The sequence below is a fragment of the Scyliorhinus canicula genome, chromosome 20 (assembly GCF_902713615.1).
Source record: "Scyliorhinus canicula chromosome 20, sScyCan1.1, whole genome shotgun sequence".
In the NCBI taxonomy this organism is placed as follows: Eukaryota; Metazoa; Chordata; class Chondrichthyes; order Carcharhiniformes; family Scyliorhinidae; genus Scyliorhinus; species Scyliorhinus canicula.
Genome location: NC_052165.1, coordinates 73,959,204 through 73,976,878, shown reverse-complemented (window position 1 = coordinate 73,976,878; position 17,675 = coordinate 73,959,204). Strand labels below are relative to the sequence as shown.

Sequence of the window (17,675 nt, the reverse complement as noted above, 5' to 3'; positions counted from 1 at the left end):
CGATTGATTGATTGATTGATTGACATTTATTGTCACAGCTACCGAAGTACAGTGAAAAGTATTTTTCTGCGGCCGAGGGAACGTACGCAGTACGTACATAGCAGACAAAAGAATAATTGACAGAGAACGTTGACAATGGTAAATCAACAAATAGTGATTGGTTACAGTGCGGAACAAGGCCAAACGAGCAGCATAGGGCGTCGTGAGTAGTGTTCTTACAGGGAACAGTTCAGTCCAAAGGAGAGTCGCTGGGGAGTCTAGTAGCTGTGGGGAAGAAGCCGGTGCCCACACAACGTGATTGAATCTGAACTGCTGTCTATCGATGCCGTACCAGCCTCTCTAACTGTTTGCAAAGAATAACAATAAAGGCGGCAGTGGTTAAAGAGGGTGATCCACTACCTCAGGGCCTTTAGTGTTGAGCAATAAATACAGGCCACGCCAGCACCTGAGAAAGAGCTGAGAAATAAAATGTAGAAATATATGTCTGGCTGGGAGTGTTTCAATATTAGCTGCTTAATGATCCTGCTCCAGCTGCTGACAGCGCAAAGGAAAATTCCCTATTTCTCCTCCAGCTGGTGGTGCAACCTGGCTAGGGAAACACTAATGATTTGCCGCGACTCAGGACAACTCGAGAGCGGAAAGCGAAATACTTTGGATGCTGGAAGTCTGAGCTAAAGTCAGAAAGTGCTGGAAATACTCAGCAGGCGTCTGTGGAGAGAGCGTTAACATTGTCAGGCCTGTGACCTTCTATCAGAGCAGTACTTCTGAAACGTTAACTCTCCGAGACGGAAATTCCGTGGGAGGAGGTGATGGGTTTGGGATTGCAGTTCCTGACGCGGAGGGGGACGATCTAGCCGCGTCTTTCCATTTGTGACCTTGGCTTCTGAAATGGATAGAATATGGTGGTTAGCATAAATGCTTCACAGCTCCAGGGTCCCAGGTTCGATTCCCGGCTGGGTCACTGTCTGTGCGGAGTCTGCACGTCCTCCCCGTGTGTGCGTGGGTTTCCTCCGGGTGCTCCGGTTTCCTCCCACAGTCCAAAGATGTGCAGGTTAGGTGGATTGGCCATGCTAAATTGCCCGTAGTGTCCTAAAAAGTAAGGTTAAGGGGGGGTTGTTGGGTTACGGGTATAGGGTGGATACGTGGGTTTGAGTAGGGTGATCATGGCTCGGCACAACATCGAGGGCCGAAGGGCCTGTTCTGTGCTGTACTGTTCTAAAAAGCACCGCACACCAGATGAGGTGGGCGCCCAAAGGGGGACGAATTGGTGGAGGGACAGGCAAGGTGTGACCTCGAGATGAGGGCCATGTCCCCACCAGAGGGGTTGAAGTGGGCAAATGGTGGAAGACATAGCCAGGCGAGGAAGCTTGATTCGGGGGAAAGCTGCCATCACTAATCCACCACATTTCTGTCAAGGCCATGGTGTCGACGTCCACAAACTGATCGATGACAGATGAATGTACGTTTTGGAGGAAGATGCGACTTCTGGGTATGAGGGCCGATGTACTGGCTGAGCCTACAGGGTCGGCTGGAAATGATTCCAAAGAGAAGGGAGTGAGATGGCCAAGATGAGCCTGGGAAGAAATGGAGGGAATGGCAGGGGGCAGTTAGATTGGGTGATCTTTGGGAAGCAGTGACGCCTGCCTCAACGGGACTTTGAGAAGATGTCGAGACGGACAGGGAACGGTTATTCAAGAGGAACCTAAGCCTGGGACAGCAGAATGAGAATAGGAATGATGATAACTAGTGAATAAGGGATTATGTGGCTTGATTACCCAAGGGTAGATAAATGAAAAGAGGCCTGGTGGTAGAGAAGGGTAAAGTGAAAATTGTCAACAGGAGAAAAAAGGGGAAGTAGAAGAGATCAGCTAGGGTCAGGAGTAAGGGTTAAAATGTGCTGGTGAATGACCATGGAACTGAAGCTGCATATGCAGCGAAACTACATAATAGATCAAGATTGTTACACTTAACCATATATGTGTAATAGAGAGGAGTTAAAATTGGTTTTCAGTCAAAGGCTGATAAATTGAAGTTGTGAAATCTGCATTTAATTAATGACCAGATGAGTGAGGCTGTGGGGCATTTTTTTAATGTTTCCAATTAAGGGCAATTAGTCAATCCACCTACCCTGCACATCTTTGGGTTGTGGGGGTGTGAGACCCACGCAGACACCTGGAGAATGTGCAAACTCCACATGGACAGTGACCCAGGGCCAGGATTCAAACCCGGGTCCTCAGCGCTGTGAGGCAGCAATGCTAATCACTGGGCCATGTGCTACCCCCTACCATGGGGCTTTTTGATGTGCTGAATAACGTGTATTTCCAAAAAGAAAATTTTTGTGTTCTAATGGCTGTTGTGGAGGGGGTCCTCTGGCGTAGTCTGAGTCTGAAGCTCTGGGTTCAAATCCCTCTCCAGGACCTAATGGTGAAGGAAGGTTGGTTCGTCACGCAGCCAAAACAAGTCGAGTGTCAATCTGAAAAACCCTTCCCACAAACCAATGGCAGGTGGGAAGAGTGGGCAAGATTACTGGTCAGCTTATAATGAATAGAAAGTTGGAGCCTCTACCATCACTACCGATAGCTGTGGCAACAACATGCATGTCAAAGTGTCTGTTGCCACAGTGACTCAAGCCTCCTTGCCAGGGCCAAGTAGGCTTACATTAACACTGCAATGAAGTTACTGTGAAAAGCCGCTAGTCGCCACATTCCGGCGCCTGTGTGGGTACACGGATGGAGAATTCAGAATGTCCAATTCACCTAACAGCACGTCTTTCAGTTCGTGGGAGGAAACCGGAGCACCCGGAGGAAACCCACGCAGACACGGGGAGAAAGTGCAGACTCCGCACAGACAGTGACCCAAGCCGGGAATCGAACCTGGCGCTGTGAAGCCATAGTGCTAGCCACTATGCTACCGTGCTGCCCACCGTTAGGCCGGCGTGGTGCCAGCAGCAAAGGGTTCGTTCTCCATTCCAGTGGGGTGGATTTGGGATCTGACCTTTGCTCCCTAAACATGATGGAGGTCACGGTGCTGTTGGTCGGACCAGCCTTTGCAAAAGAACCCAAGACGAAGAAGGACGTAGCTGTTGATTGAGCTATTGGGCCTACACTGGCGAGTGTGGCTGACTCTCCCAGTAATCATTGCTGCTAAATCTACCAGTCAACATAACAAGGTGCTATATCTTCAAGCGTTTAAATGATAGATCGAAGCCTTTGCTCAAATTGCCGGTTGAGATTTTAAAGGGAAGTGCTCGGAGATTCCGAAACAATTTCTTCACTGAGTCTATAATACATGAGAAAAATAATGACTGTTGCCTGAAATTGACTGGAGCTGCAGGGTGGATCAATGTCAGTATCATTATTGTTAATTTCAGTTATTGGGCTGGTTGAGGTGATTAATTGACAGTGACATTTCAGCTGAAGGAGGTGTGTGGACTAACAGTTTGTTATTAATGATGATGATCTTGCTGGACAGTCCTCTCCCTAGTCCTGCTTAAACAAACTCCAGTTCAGCTGAAATGACCGAGGATACAGCTTTAGCGTAAGAGAGGCACCTCTATCGATTGCTGTTATGGTTGCCAAATCAACAGTAAATGTATCAGTAATTAAACAGTAACAAATGGGCGGCACGTGGCACAGCGGTTAGCACTGCTGCCTCACAGTGCCAGGGACACGGGTTCAATTCTGTTCTTGGGTGACTGTGTGGAGTTTGCACGTTCTCCCCGTGTCTGCGTGGGTTTCACCCGGGAGCTCCGGTTTCCTACCACAGTGCAAAATGTGCAGGTTAGGTGGATTGACCATGCTAAAATTGTCCCTTAATGTCTAGGGAAGCACAGATTAGGTTACAGGGATAGGGCGGGGGAGTGGGTGTAGGGGAGGGGGGGTGCTTTTTCAGAGGAACGGTGCAGACTCGATGGGCCAAATGGCCTCCTTCTCCACTGCAGGAATTCTATGAAAGAGAAATATCAAACTTAAGGTAACTTTTAGGGCTTAAACATTCCCCATTCATGATAAAAGACCAAGAGCCATGACTTCTAGGTCAATACTTAAAAGAGGGTTTGTTTGTGGGAATCAAGGAGATTAATTTTTATCCTCCTCCTCCTCCTCCTCCTCCATCCCTCGTCCCCTCTAGCCCTTCTCCGCTTTCTCTCCCTCTCTCTATTTCCTATACATTCTCTTACTACTCATGGTTTTAGATTTGAATTGCGACTCTTAAGAAGGGCACTATGGGCATGTAAGTGGTTTTGCGCCTGGCAGCATGGTACCTACATGAAACTGAGTCCGGTGGTCTGGCATTAACCCGGACTGGTGCTCGCACCACTTGCCAAAGGGACAAATAGGCCTGACTGACACTGATGAAGCCTGGTGCATTTCCTATCTTACAGATCCCAGAAGAAACTGGCCGAGGCCGAACAGTTACTGCGTGATTCGGTGAGGTTTGGTCCCCAGTTTGCAGATGCCTACTCCAGCCTTGCAGCTCTGCTGGCTGAACAGGTGGGTCATGGTGTAGTTGAAGCAGTGAGACCATTCATTAAGTTGTTTGATGATTTATTGAGAAATGCGACCAGCCTGGCTACCAGCCTAATGTGCAAATGAGTCTCCTCTCGCTTGTCCAATCTGTTGGGATGTAGATTTGTTGGTTCGTCGTCAACAATGTTACCTGGCTCAGGGCTTCAATTAGCGAGCCTACCAGATTGGCGTAACTTTGGGTGTCAATCATTGGCCGTCAGATGTAGAATCTTTCGACCTTCACAACTCCAGAGACACTCTGCTTACTTCCCCTTTCCCCCCTGCTCCCACCACACACACTCCTCATGTTACTGAAGGAGGACGGTGTGTCGCTTCAAATTGATGCACTTCTCCATTTTTGTCCAGCATCATCGCTTTCTCTACAAAACTGTATCAAGGCAAAACTTCTCTCAAACTTCGAGAGGCTCTTGTTATCGCGGGAGTCACTGCATTTGTGTTGGAGGATAGATCCCACAGAGCAGAAATCAGGCTATAATGAGTGAGACTCAGTTCATTCATTCGAGAAAAAAATAACAAGTTCTCACAACATATTGTCTAATTGGTTCGAATTAAATTTAGGATGTTCTCTTTGTGGAACCCGGAAGAACTTTCCAAAGGTCAAATACTCCAGGAGATACTCCAGGAGCCTTTATTCTGTTTCAGAGCAGCACTTTACACTTAATTGTGGCCATTTATAGACCTTTTGACTATGCCATGAAAAATATAGTGGCTTCTGTTTGCAGGGTTTCTCTTTGCCTTTTGAGTCATCGAGGTGAAGCACTTCTTCAGTGGCTCCAAAGACAGGAGCCCAGAATGAGTTACCACATGGTACACCTATATTGGCAATCTGCAGATAGCCCATTGGCTCCTGTCGACCTGCCTTAATAACATAGCTGTTGTGGATACATAAATGTATTTCAGTGTCCACGTGTGTGTTTAGTGTGATCTTACTCTGGAATTACAGCAAACCACGCTTTCAATGACGTGTGATACACTGACACTAAATTATTTTTGTACGTCAGCAAAGTCCAACACTCACATTCTGTGGGTCAACCATATGCCATGTACAATGTTTTTACAGACTGCGCTCCATCACTTGGGGAAATCAGTACCAAGATTGGCTGTTTTCCCATCAAAACTTGGTGAGTCTGGAGGTTTGGGAAGCATTATTTCAGTGGCTAAATCCAAAACCAAAACCAGCAGCACTGCTGTCTCACAGCGCCAGGGACCCAAGTTCAATTCCGACCTCGGGTGACTGTCTGTGTGGAGTTTGCACTTTCTCCCTGTGCCTGCTGCCTCACAGCGCCAGGGTCCAGGATCCAATTCCGACCTCTGGTGGCTGTGCGGAGTCTGCACGTTCTCTCCGTGTCTGCGTGGATTTGCTCCGGTTTGCTCCCACAGTCCAAAGACGTGCATGTCAGGTGGATTGGCCATGCTAAATTACCCCACAGTGTCCAAAGATGTGCCGGTTAGGTGGATTGGCTTTGATTAATGTGCGAGGATATGGGGGATAGGGCAGAGGAGTGGGACGAGGTAGGGCGCTCTTTTGGAGGGTCGGTGCAGACTCGATGGGCCGAATGGGCTCCTTCTGCACGGTCGGGATTGTATGGAAGATGTGTTAGAATCAACAACCCATGAGACAAGTCAATGGAATATGCATTTAAACATCGTGCATGGCCCTTGAAGTTACAGTGTTTTTGAACACATACCCAACAGGCCCCAGCCCCAGGTAAATTTGATGTTTTGTAGCACTCAGTGAGGTACTTGGGGTTAAGTGCCGCTGACTGAAGTCTGTTGTTTTCCCCTTGAGAGCTGCATTTTAGTCGAGTGCTCGAATGCTGGCACCACTATTTATTTGCGGAGAGGCTGGGATCGTTTTCATTTAAACAGAGAAGGTTAACTGGAGGTTTACACGAGTTGTTTAAAATTATGTGGCGTTTTGATAGATTAAATAAGGAGAAGTCCAGGGGCTGCTGGGTATATAATCAGAGGGCATATATTAAAATAATTGATCACAGAACCAGATAACCTTTTGATGTGCAGCGACTATTACGCTTGTGATTTGTGTTGCCTGAAAGGGCGGAAGGAGATTCAATGTTAACCAAAAGGGCAGCCTTACAATGTCAGACTTTTAGACTCCAGGACGTTCAAATAGTTTATGCCAAGAATATGGAACATGGCTCCACCTATTGGCCAAATGGGGTAATACACCATTGGTGCTGTACTGAACCAGACAACAATTTACATTTTTAGAACACCTTTGGCAGGATAGGCACTTCAGAGGCGTGTCGTCAGATAAGTGTCAGCACCATACGAAAAGAAGTGACACCAGGGCCACATGCTTGGTCAAAGATATGGGTAAAAGGAAGAGAAAGAGAGTGACAGAGGAGAGATTTGGGGGAAGGAGTTCGCAAGCTTACGGCCTGGGTACCTCAAGTCATGGTTGCCACTGGTAGATGCAGGAAATTGAGGGATGCATTAGAGGCTGGAATTGGAGGAGCACAAGAGTTCTTTTGTGGTTTAGGGCTGCAGGAGGTTAAGATATAAGGAGCGGGAATTGGGGGTGTGGGCGGTGTTGAACGATACAATTAATTGGAAGATCTCACCTCACATTCCCAGTCTGTGCTGACCTTGGGCGAGTCTGCCATAATTAGTCTCGATGTTCATGGGTTTGCCGTTCGGTGACTCTCTGCCCACTCCCCCCCACCCCCCCCCTCGTGGGCAATACGGCAGCACAGTGGTTAGCACAGTTGCTTCACGGTTCGATTACCGGCTTGGGTCACTGTCTGTGCGGAGTTCTCCCCGTGTCTGCGTGGGTTTCCTTCCACAGTCCAAAGATGTGCAGGTTAGGTGGATTGGCCATGATAAATTGCCCTTAGTGTTCAAAAGAGTTAGGTGGGGTTACTGGGATAGGGTGGAGGTATGGGCATAAGTAGGACATTCTTTCCAAGGGCTGGTGCAGACTCGATGGGCCGAATAGCCTTCTGTATTGTAAATTCTCTGATTCTATGACCCCCCCCCCCCGAAGTTGGAGGGAGAGTATAATGTACTGATGGATGGCTTTCAAACTCCAGCCATCATATTCAACAGTCTCATTAACAACAACAGCAGCTATTAGGCTGGGGGGCCCTTTTGAATCTAACTTGACACATAGGATGCATGTTTGTACGAGAGGCGGGTGGAGGAGTATTGGCAATCCTCCAAGATTAGTCTGGAATCTCCAAGAAATTAAACATTAAATCCCCAGGATACTGCTTTGAGAATCCTGCTAGAAAGATCATAGGGTTTTCAAAAAAAAATGGTGCTTGTTCAATGGCAAAAATGTGGGGGAGGGGGGGTGGGGGGACGCGGGTCGGTCAGAAGAGGGAGGTCATGTGATGACATCTGCAGGAATATGTCCAGCCGCAGTTAGTGAGTCTGGCTTGTAAGGGTCTCATGTGTAGTGAGTTTGGTGAGTTTCCGAAACTTAATCTGTGACTAGATTTGGCAGTTTCACCCACACAGCAAGGACATGGTGAAATTGGTGCTCTTTTCTTTTGAGGTTACAGCCTAATGGAGCTATTTCATCATGTGGGTGGTCACAGTCTCTGGTGATTGTTCCTTTAAGGGCAACACAGCAGAGTAATAGTCACTTGCTTGGGAGTCCAATTGGGACTCAGGAGTGGGTAATCACCCCAAGGGGTGGAGTCCTCTTAGGCAGGAGACGTGCAGGGAGCCAACTGCAGCCACGTGATTGCTATTTTCTTATTAATAAATCTTTTTTGTATTCACAAAGGAAGTCTGTGAAAGTGCATCATTGCGCAGTCACATCCAATCTTATTCCCATTAGCTATCTGGTGCTCTTTCAATGGGATCAAGAGTACGAATTTCCCATGTTAAGGCTTATAAAATAATAGACTTTCTTCACACACCCCATCCCCATCTTTTCAAAGGAGCGATTCGGAGAGGCTGATGATGTATATGTGAGCGGCATTGAACATTGTCCCGAGAACTCCGACCTCCACAACAACTACGGCGTCTTCCTAGTTGACCGAGGTAAGCAATGGAAGCATTATTATCTGACGCTCATGAATGACATACTATCGTCTGGACTTGTCTTCACTCGTTCGGCTAATGCAGGAGTATTGTCCTCGAGGCCGGGCTTCAGTATCTTACCTGGGTTTCCATTCTGCCTGTGGGAAACTGGAGAGTGAGTGTCTTTTGAAAGCTCTCGGTCCTCTATCCCAACATTGCCTTGGTCATACCTTTTAGAGAATGGTGTTTAGTGTGCCAGAGTGTTGATGTTCCAATTTCCACATCCCTAATCCTCGAGTAAGATTGTCCAGTTGATGCTAATTGGAAGCATTTTTGGGCTGAGGACCCATGCCAACTTGATGTTAGTTTGACATTGGCCACAGAACCATGTCACATTCAACCCTTCCTGCCAAAAGATAGGGAAACTTTCATCCAGCTGGCCTGAGCTTGATTTTGAACCCAAGTCCAAGTGGTGAAAGGCATGACTTTCTACTTCTTACTTTCTCCTTTATTAACTCCTGCGACATGTACCTGAGGGGAGAGGTTGGCAACCTGCTACCAGATCCTTGAGTGAATGCTCCTGTTTCAGACATGCCACTTGGAAATGAGTGTGTGTCCCGGGTAGACTTGCCAACCAATTCTCTTAGAACCCCTACAGTGCAGAAGGAGGCCATTCAGCCCATTGGGTCTGCACTGAACCTCTGAAAGAGTCCCCTACTTAGGCTCAAACCCCACACAATCCCCGTAATCCTATCTAGGGTCAATTTATCAAGGCCAATCCACCTAACCTGCACATCTTTGGACTGCGGGAGGAAACCGGAGCACCCGGAAGAAACCCGCTCAGACACGGGGAGAAAGTGCAAACTCCATACAGACAGTCACCCAAGGTAGGAATTGAGCCCAGGTCCCTGCGTTGTCAGGCAGCAGTGTTAACCACTGTGGAAAAAATGAAATGAAAATCGCTTATTGTCCCAAGTAGGATATTGTATATCGCTTTATTATAGGATATCGCTTATTGTCCCAACTTCAAATGAAGTTACTGTGGAAAGCCCCTAGTCGCCACATTCCAGCTCCTGTTCGGGGAGGCTGGTACGGAGGCTGTGCCACCGTGCCCCCCTCTCCCCCCCCCCCCCCCCCCCCCCCCGCCTCCCCCAGTGACCCAACAATAACGAAGAATTCATTGAGCAAAGAACCTCTGATCGTTAAGTCAAATTCAGCGCTCTGCTGGTACATGCGAGTCTATAGGGTGCAATCCTTTGGGCTGGGAGAATGGCCACAAACTGAACCAGAGGTCCCTGTGACCGATCTGTTGGCGGTCCTTGGCAATGCCAGATTGGCATTCAGCTCGAGAAGGATTGCAGACCTCCCGCAACACCCATCATCTCCTGGAAAACACCTCAGCAGCTCTGGCAGCAACTGTGGAGGGGAAAAACAGCGAACGTTTTTCAGGTTGTTGATTTCCTGAAGAAAGGATATTAACCCTATTCCAAAAGAGCTTGGCTGAATCGCCTCAGTGGTCAGCACAGATAGGTGTCATTCCGCTCATTGTGCCTTTGAAAAAGTTGGCTGACTAGTCCTGATCCCCTTGCTCTTTCCCCTTCGCAAACTTCTTTTTCTTGGTCTTTTTCAAGAATTGATCCAGTTCCATATTGACAGTCGCTACTGACTTTGCTTCCTCCACCCTCCCCATAAAACCATAAGAGGTAGGCACAGAAGTAGGCCATTCGACTCCCACATTACATGGATAGGATGGATATAGAGGGATACGGCACTAGGAAGTGCTGAGGGTTTTGGCCAAGGGTGGTGTCATGACCGGTACAGGTTTGGAGGGCAGAAGGGCCTGTTCCTGTGCTGTATTATTTGTCCTTTGTCGATTCCATGAGATCATGACTGATCTGATGTGATAATCTTCAACTCCACATTTCTGCTTTATCCCCATAACTCTTGATTCTCTTACTGATTAAAAATCTATCTCCACCTTGAATATACCTAGGGGCATAAACAGGGGCTGGTTTAGCACACTGGGCTAAAGAGCTGGCTTTTAAAGCAGACCAAGGCAGGCCAGCAGCACGGTTCAATTCCCGTACCAGCCTCCCCGAACAGGCGCCGGAATGTGGCGACTAGGGGCTTTTCACAGTAACTTCATTTGAAGCCTACTTGTGACGATAAGCGATTTTCATTTCATTTCATTTTCACCTAGCCAGCCAGCCTCTACAGCCCGCTGCCCAGTCAGAGCAACTTGTCTTTACCGTTCTACTGATCTTTGGAATTTGTTGATTTTTGCAGGAGATGCGAACGGAGCCTCGGCTCATTATCTGCACGCCATTCAGCTGAACCCCAAACATTACGTTGCCATGGTGAATCTCGGTCGACTGCTGCGTTCGGCTAACAAGAACAAGCAGGCCGAAACCTGGTACAAACGGTAAGTGTGCCAACAGGCTACGAATTTGGTGAAACTCCGCAAGGAATTCTGTCCATTTGGTCTTGTGAATGGGCTTTTCATCAACGTTTCATTTTGTGTGGTCTGTTTACTTTCCTTCGGATCAGTGGGTGGGGTGAAAGATCTCCTCGTGTTGGCTGGGGGTAAGGGTCAGGCGTGAAATTTGAACAGCCTCTGGGGGGGGGATCGGGGACCATAGCACAAGTCTGCCCCTTAATTGGCACTAAATTGTCATTCGGAGGAAGAGAATGGGTTGTGGGAAATGGAAATGGCGCACGAGATTAGTGATCCAGTGAGTGAGATGTTCGACCAAAACTCTGACCTGGATTTTCTGACCCTGCTGTGGTTAGACCCCCGTTCGCAGAGGATGCAGCGGGTCGGCCAAAGGTCCATTGACTTTTGGAGGGGCTGGAAAATCCTGTCCTCTGTCTGCCCTCTCCCACAGCACAATTCAAAAGAGAACTTGGGGGTGTTCTCTCAGACGACCGTATTTATTCCTCAACCAACATCACTAACAAACGGATCATCTCATCATTATTGCTGTTGATGGGAATTAACCATGTGCAAATTAACTGCAGAGTTTTCTAGATTGCACACCTGGCTACAGTTTGAAGGTACTTCATTGGCTGTAAATCAATATTTTGAGGTCACGGGAGGTGCTAGATAAATGCAAATTCTATCGAGTACGTTGGTGTTCTTCTCATAGAGGGTTGTCACGGAGGGATCTGACCTGAGGCTAGCGGGGATCGGCAGTGAGGCTGGGGTGTGGCCTGGCATCAGGGCAGAGAGAGCTCAACTCTGAATCTAACCCTGACTTGGGAGTGTCTGTTACGAAAGGCTGAAGTGCAAAGTGTTCCACGAACCTCCCTTGCCCGGATGAATGTGACTTGTTTTTGCGGCGAGCCCAGAATTAACAGGGCGATTGCACCTCCGGTAACTGGAACCCAAAACTGAAGTACAGTAAAGCCTCACGGAGGAGGCCTCCTACCAGGAAATCTGAGGGCCCTGTGCCCAGAAACTCCAAGCCCTGAAACAGTAAAAATGTTGGAAAGGACGATGTTGGTCACTCAGCATCCGTACAGAGAGAAGTTACGCTGCAGCTATACAAAACCTTGGTTAGACCCCAATTGTAGTGCTCCGAGTGGTTCTGGGCACCATACGTTGGCTTTGGAGGTATTGCAACCTAAGTTTACAAAAATGATACCTGGAGTACAGGGGTTAAGTTTCGCGGAGCGATTACTCAAATGTTACCTGTTTCCGCTAGAATTTAGAAGGTTAAGGAGTGATCTATCGAAGTATTTAAGAGATTAACAGGGAAAGACAGATTAGATAAAGATAAACTATGTCCAATGGTTGGAGATTGTAAAACTAGTGGACATGGCCTAAAGATTAGGGCCAGACGGTTCAGGAGAGATGCTGGGATGTTAGGAAGCCCTTCTTCACTTAAAGGGTGGTCGAGGTTTAGAGCTCTCTCCCCCAAACAGCAGGTGAAGCTACAACAGTTGTTCAATTTAAATCCAAGATAGATTTTTGTGAAGTAAAAATATTAAAACATATGGGCCAGTGGCAGATATATGGAGTTAGGCCACAGATCAACCATGATCTCATTGAATGGCGGGACAGGTTCGAGGGGCTGGACCCAACTGGAATATTTAGTCCAATTCTGGACAACACACTCGTTGCGGAGAAGTTTGATGAGAATAATTCCAAGGCTGAGCATGTTCAGTTAGGTGGTTAGCATTCCCAAGGGAGAAAAAAGCCCGGCTCAGCTCAACTGCACGTGGTGTAGACGAGGAATTGAACCAGGGACCTAGTGGTCCAAGGGCCTCAATTCTTGACAGAGCCATTTTTAGTCTGTGCAGCTGTGGTAATACAACATCATGAGAGAGCCCGAGGTAAGAAAGCTCTTAAAACAAAGAAGGAAAACGCAGCACCACCCGAGACTCAAACAATTGTTGACAAAAAATGGAAAGGTTCCTTCCAACCACATTGCCAGCAAGCCTGACAGAATCTGGGATACCTTCCATACACTGACACTCAACCAGTGTGTGTCCCTGTTAAACACTTCAACCCATCATGGGGTATAAATATCTGGCAAGTGTTTGAGTAGCTGCTGTACTTGGTCGGAAGTGTTTGTCAAAACTCCAGTTAGTCTTTGTATTTGTCCAACACTGACACAATTCTGCTTCTCTGCCTCCACGATGTCTTATTGCCTTAGTCTGATCCTTTTAATCTTTGAGGACAAAATTGCGCAGAGTTCCTTCCCATCCTCCAACAGCAGTAAAGAACCCCATTAGCTAGCCTCGTTCACATTCTAGGACCAGCCTACCATGGCCTGGTTCCCCAGTGCTCCTCTCAAATGGAGCACCGGTCTCACATGTAACTCCATTGTCTCCATCTGTGTACAGAACTCAATTCCATTTGTGTGGTGAATGTAATATATGTTAATATATATGTTAATTCACACTGTTGTAAGCACAGTAGCGCAGTCCTACCACTAGTAGCGCTGGGAGCACTTAGGAACTTGTACTGGGGTCCACCCTTGGTTCCGCCCTCGACTCCTCCCCCTAGTGCAGCTGTATAAGTACCCGTGTCCAGAGTCAGCCTGGGTTCATCGACAGGTAACAGGCTGGCTCTGAAGTAAGTCGATTAAAGCCTAGATTCACATCGGAAACACGTGTCTGGTGAATTGATGGTTCCATCAATTTGTAACTATCTCTTTCTCTCTTCCTCCTTCTTTCTCTACTTTTCTGCCCCCTGATGGTGCGTAGGTCAGACTTTCATCTGTTTCTGTCGTTAATCATTCCTGGAAAAGGTCGTCAGTCTGTCGGCAAGAGCTTATAGCTCGAGGGGGCATTGCACCACATCTCATGCTCACAGGTAGTCTCAGGCCAATTTTTCGACAATAAAGGGCAATTTTAGCAGACCAATCCACCTAGCCTGCACATCTTTGGATTGTGGGAGGAAACCGGAGCTCCCGGAGGAAACCCACGCAGACACTGGGAGAAAGTGCAAACTCCACAAAGATAATCGTAGAATTTTCAGTGCAGAAGGAGACCATTCAGCCCATCGAGTCTGCACTGGCCCTTAGAAAGAGCACCCTACCCAAGCCCATACCTCCATTCTATACCCACACCTCCACCCTATCCCCGTAACCCCACCTAACCTTTTTGGACACTTAAGGGCAATTTAGCATGGCCAATCCACCTAACACGCACATCTTTGGACTGTGGGAGGAAACCAGAGCACCTGGACGAAACCCACACAGACACGGGAAGAACTTGCAGACTCTGCACAGACAGTGACCCAAGCTGGAAATCGAACCTGAGACCCTGGAGCTGTGAAGCAACTGTGCTAACCACTGTGCTATCAAGGTCAGAAGGGAATTCGAGTCCTTGGCGCTATGAGGCAGTATTGCTAACCACCATGTCACTGTGTCGCCCTTCGTAATTATATATTTATACAATTCTTTCCAAAAGGAGTTACTTAAAAGTGCGTTACCCATTCCATTTCTCTTTGGAGTAGTGCCTGATAATGAGTTCCACTTTGTTAACCACAGTGTAATTTTAAGAAACACAACGGGCCCCACTCCCTCCCTCTCTGTGGCGCAAACAGACCAGAAAAGTTACAGCATCAGACCTCTGACTGTGCAGGTTTTACTGACCTCTGTCAGGGAATTGATAGGGCTGCTACGATCGCCTTGGTGCAGGGATAATACTGGCCGGGGCCCAGGCTCAGAGAGACAACAGGATCAGACCGCATGGCAGGCACTCTTTATCAAAGTATAAACATCTAGTTGGCCAAGGTACTTGGGTGTGGCGGTACAGGAGAGGGAGGCAGGAAATGAGAGAGATTTAAGAGAAAAACAGCAATGAATAAATATGGAAAAATTAATGGTACTGTTTTGAAGGGGTGTTGGTTTAGACAACTCCCTCTGGGTCTATACTGACAAGTGGGAAGAGAAACGAGTAGGAAAACAGATCAATACAAATGCTGCAATTGCTGGAAAACAAAAGTTCTGGAAAAACTGGGCAGGTCAGTCAGCAACTGAGGGGCATTAAACTCCTCGTGCAGACACTAAAGATCAGCTGGGCACCCTCCCACAGGATGGGAAGAAATGGCAAGTGAACAGCAATAAAGAAAGGAACTGAACACGCCACACCCACCACAGGTTCACCACACCCACCGCGTGATCATGGCACATAACCCGCACATCTGCCACACACCCTCCACATGCCTACAACATGCTCACCCCACATGCCCATCAAACGCTCCCCACACACTTATCATATCCGTGCGCTAAACTCCCCACGCAGACGCTAAACTCCCCGCGCAGACGCTAAACTCCCCGCGCAGACGCTAAACTCCCCACGCAGACGCTAAACTCCCCACGCAGACGCTAAACTCCCCGCGCAGACGCTAAACTCCCCACGCAGACGCTAAACTCCCCGCGCAGACGCTAAACTCCCCACGCAGACGCTAAACTCCCCACGCAGACGCTAAACTCTCCACGCAGACGCTAAACTCTCCCCGCAGACGCTAAACTCCCCACGCATCCGCTAAACTCTCCCCGCAGACGCTAAACTCCCCACGCAGACGCTAAACTCTCCCCGCAGACGCTAAACTCTCCGCGCAGACCTAAACTCCCCACGCAGACGCTAAACTCTCCCCGCAGACGCTAAACTCTCCCAGCAGACGCTAAACTCTCCGCGCAGACGCTAAACTCCCCGCGCAGACGCTAAACTCTCCCCGCAGTCGCTAAACTCCCCACGCAGACGCTAAACACTCCCCGCAGACGCTAAACTCTCCGCGCAGACGCTAAACTCCCCGCGCAGACGCTAAACTCCCCGCGCAGACGCTAAACTCTCAACGCAGACGCTAAACTCTCCGCGCAGACGCTAAACTCCCCACGCAGACGCTAAACTCCCCGCGCAGACGCTAAACTCTCCGCGCAGACGCTAAACTCCCCACGCAGACGCTAAACTCCCCGCGCAGATGCTAAACTCCCCGCCCAGACGCTAAACTCCCCACGCAGACGCTAAACTCCCCACGCAGACGCTAAACTCCCCACGCAGACGCTACACTCTCCGCGCAGACGCTAAACTCCCCGCGCAGACGCTAAACTCCCCGCGCAGACGCTAAACTCCCCGCGCAGACGCTAAACTCCCCGCGCAGACGCTAAACTCCCCGCGCAGACGCTAAACTCCCCAAGCAGACGCTAAACTCTCCGCGTAGACGCTAAACTCCCCGCGCAGACGCTAAACTCCCCGCCCAGACGCTAAACTCCCCGCGCAGACGCTAAACTCCCCACGCAGACGCTAAACTCCCCGCCCAGACGCTAAACTCCCCGCCCAGACGCTAAACCCCCCACGCAGATGCTAAACCCCCCACGCAGATGCTAAACCCCCCACGCAGATGCTAAACCCCCCACGCAGACGCTAAACTCCCCACGCAGACGCTAAACTCCCCACACAGACGCTAAACTCCCCACGCAGACGCTAAACTCTCCCCGCGCTGACGCTAAACTTTCCCATGCATCCGCTAAACTCCCCACACAGACGCTAAACTCCCCCTGCAGACGCTAAACTCCACCCGCAGGCGCTAAACTCCCCCTGCATCTGCTAAACTCCCCCCGCAGACGCTAAACTCCCCCCCGCAGACGATAAACTGCCCCTGCATCTGCTAAACTCCCCCTGCGGACGCTAAACTCCCCCTGCATCTGCTAAACTCCCCCTGCAGACGCTAAACTCCCCCCGCAGACGCTAAACTCCCCCCGCAGACGCTAAACTCCCCCCGCAGACGCTAAACCCCCTCCGCAGACACTAAACTCCCCCCGCAGACGCTAAACTCCCCCCGCAGACGCTAAACTCCCCCCGCAGACGCTAAACAGTCCCTGCATCTCCTAAACTCCCCTCCCCCCACCCACAGACGCTAAACTGCCCCCGCAGGTGCTAAACTCCCCCCGCAGACGCTAAACTCCCCACGCAGATGCTAAACTGCCCCCGCAGGTGCTAAACACCCCCCGCTGACGCTAAACTCCCCCCGCAGACGCTAAACTCCCCTCGCTGACGCTAATCTCCCCCCGCAGACGCTAATCTCCCCCCGCAGACGCTAATCTCCCCCCGCAGATGCTAATCTCCCCCCGCAGACGCTAATCTCCCCCCGCAGACGCTAATCTCCCCCCGCAGACGCTAAACTCCCCCCGCAGACGCTAAACTGTCCCTGCATCTCCTAAACTCCCCTCCCCCCACCCACAGACGCTAAACTGCCCCCGCAGGTGCTAAACTCCCCCTGCAGATGCTAAACTCCCCCCGTGGGCACTAAACTCTCCCCGCAGACGCTGAATTCTCACCGCAGATGCTAGACTCTCCCCGCAGACGCTAGACTCTCCCCGCAGACGCTAGACTCTCCCCGCAGATGCTAGACTCTCCCCGCAGATGCTAGACTCTCCCCGCAGACGCTAAGCTCTCCCCGCAGACGCTAAACTCTCCCCGCATCTGCTAAATTCCCCCTGCATCTGCTAAACTCCCCCCGCAGACTCTAAACTCCCCCCCGCAGACGCTAAACTCCCCCTGCATCTGCTAAACTCTCCCCGCAGACGCTAAACTCTCCCTGTAGATGCTAAACTCCCCCTGCAGGTGCTAACTCCCCCCGCAGGTGCTAACTCCCCCTGCAGGTGCTAACTCCCCCCCGCAGATGCTAAACTCCCCACGCTG

General features: G+C 49.6%; 1 protein-coding gene across 1 annotated transcript in view; it reads left to right on the top strand.

Moving 5' to 3' along the window:
* The window catches only part of tmtc1 (transmembrane O-mannosyltransferase targeting cadherins 1), a 175,121-nt gene that overhangs the window by 137,680 nt on the left and 19,766 nt on the right, over positions 1-17,675 (top strand). Inside the window, exons 11-13 of the mRNA XM_038780874.1 lie at positions 4,382-4,490; positions 8,438-8,540; positions 10,806-10,941. Coding sequence (XP_038636802.1) covers positions 4,382-4,490; positions 8,438-8,540; positions 10,806-10,941 — 348 coding nt within the window. The remainder of the gene's footprint in view (positions 1-4,381; positions 4,491-8,437; positions 8,541-10,805; positions 10,942-17,675) is intronic.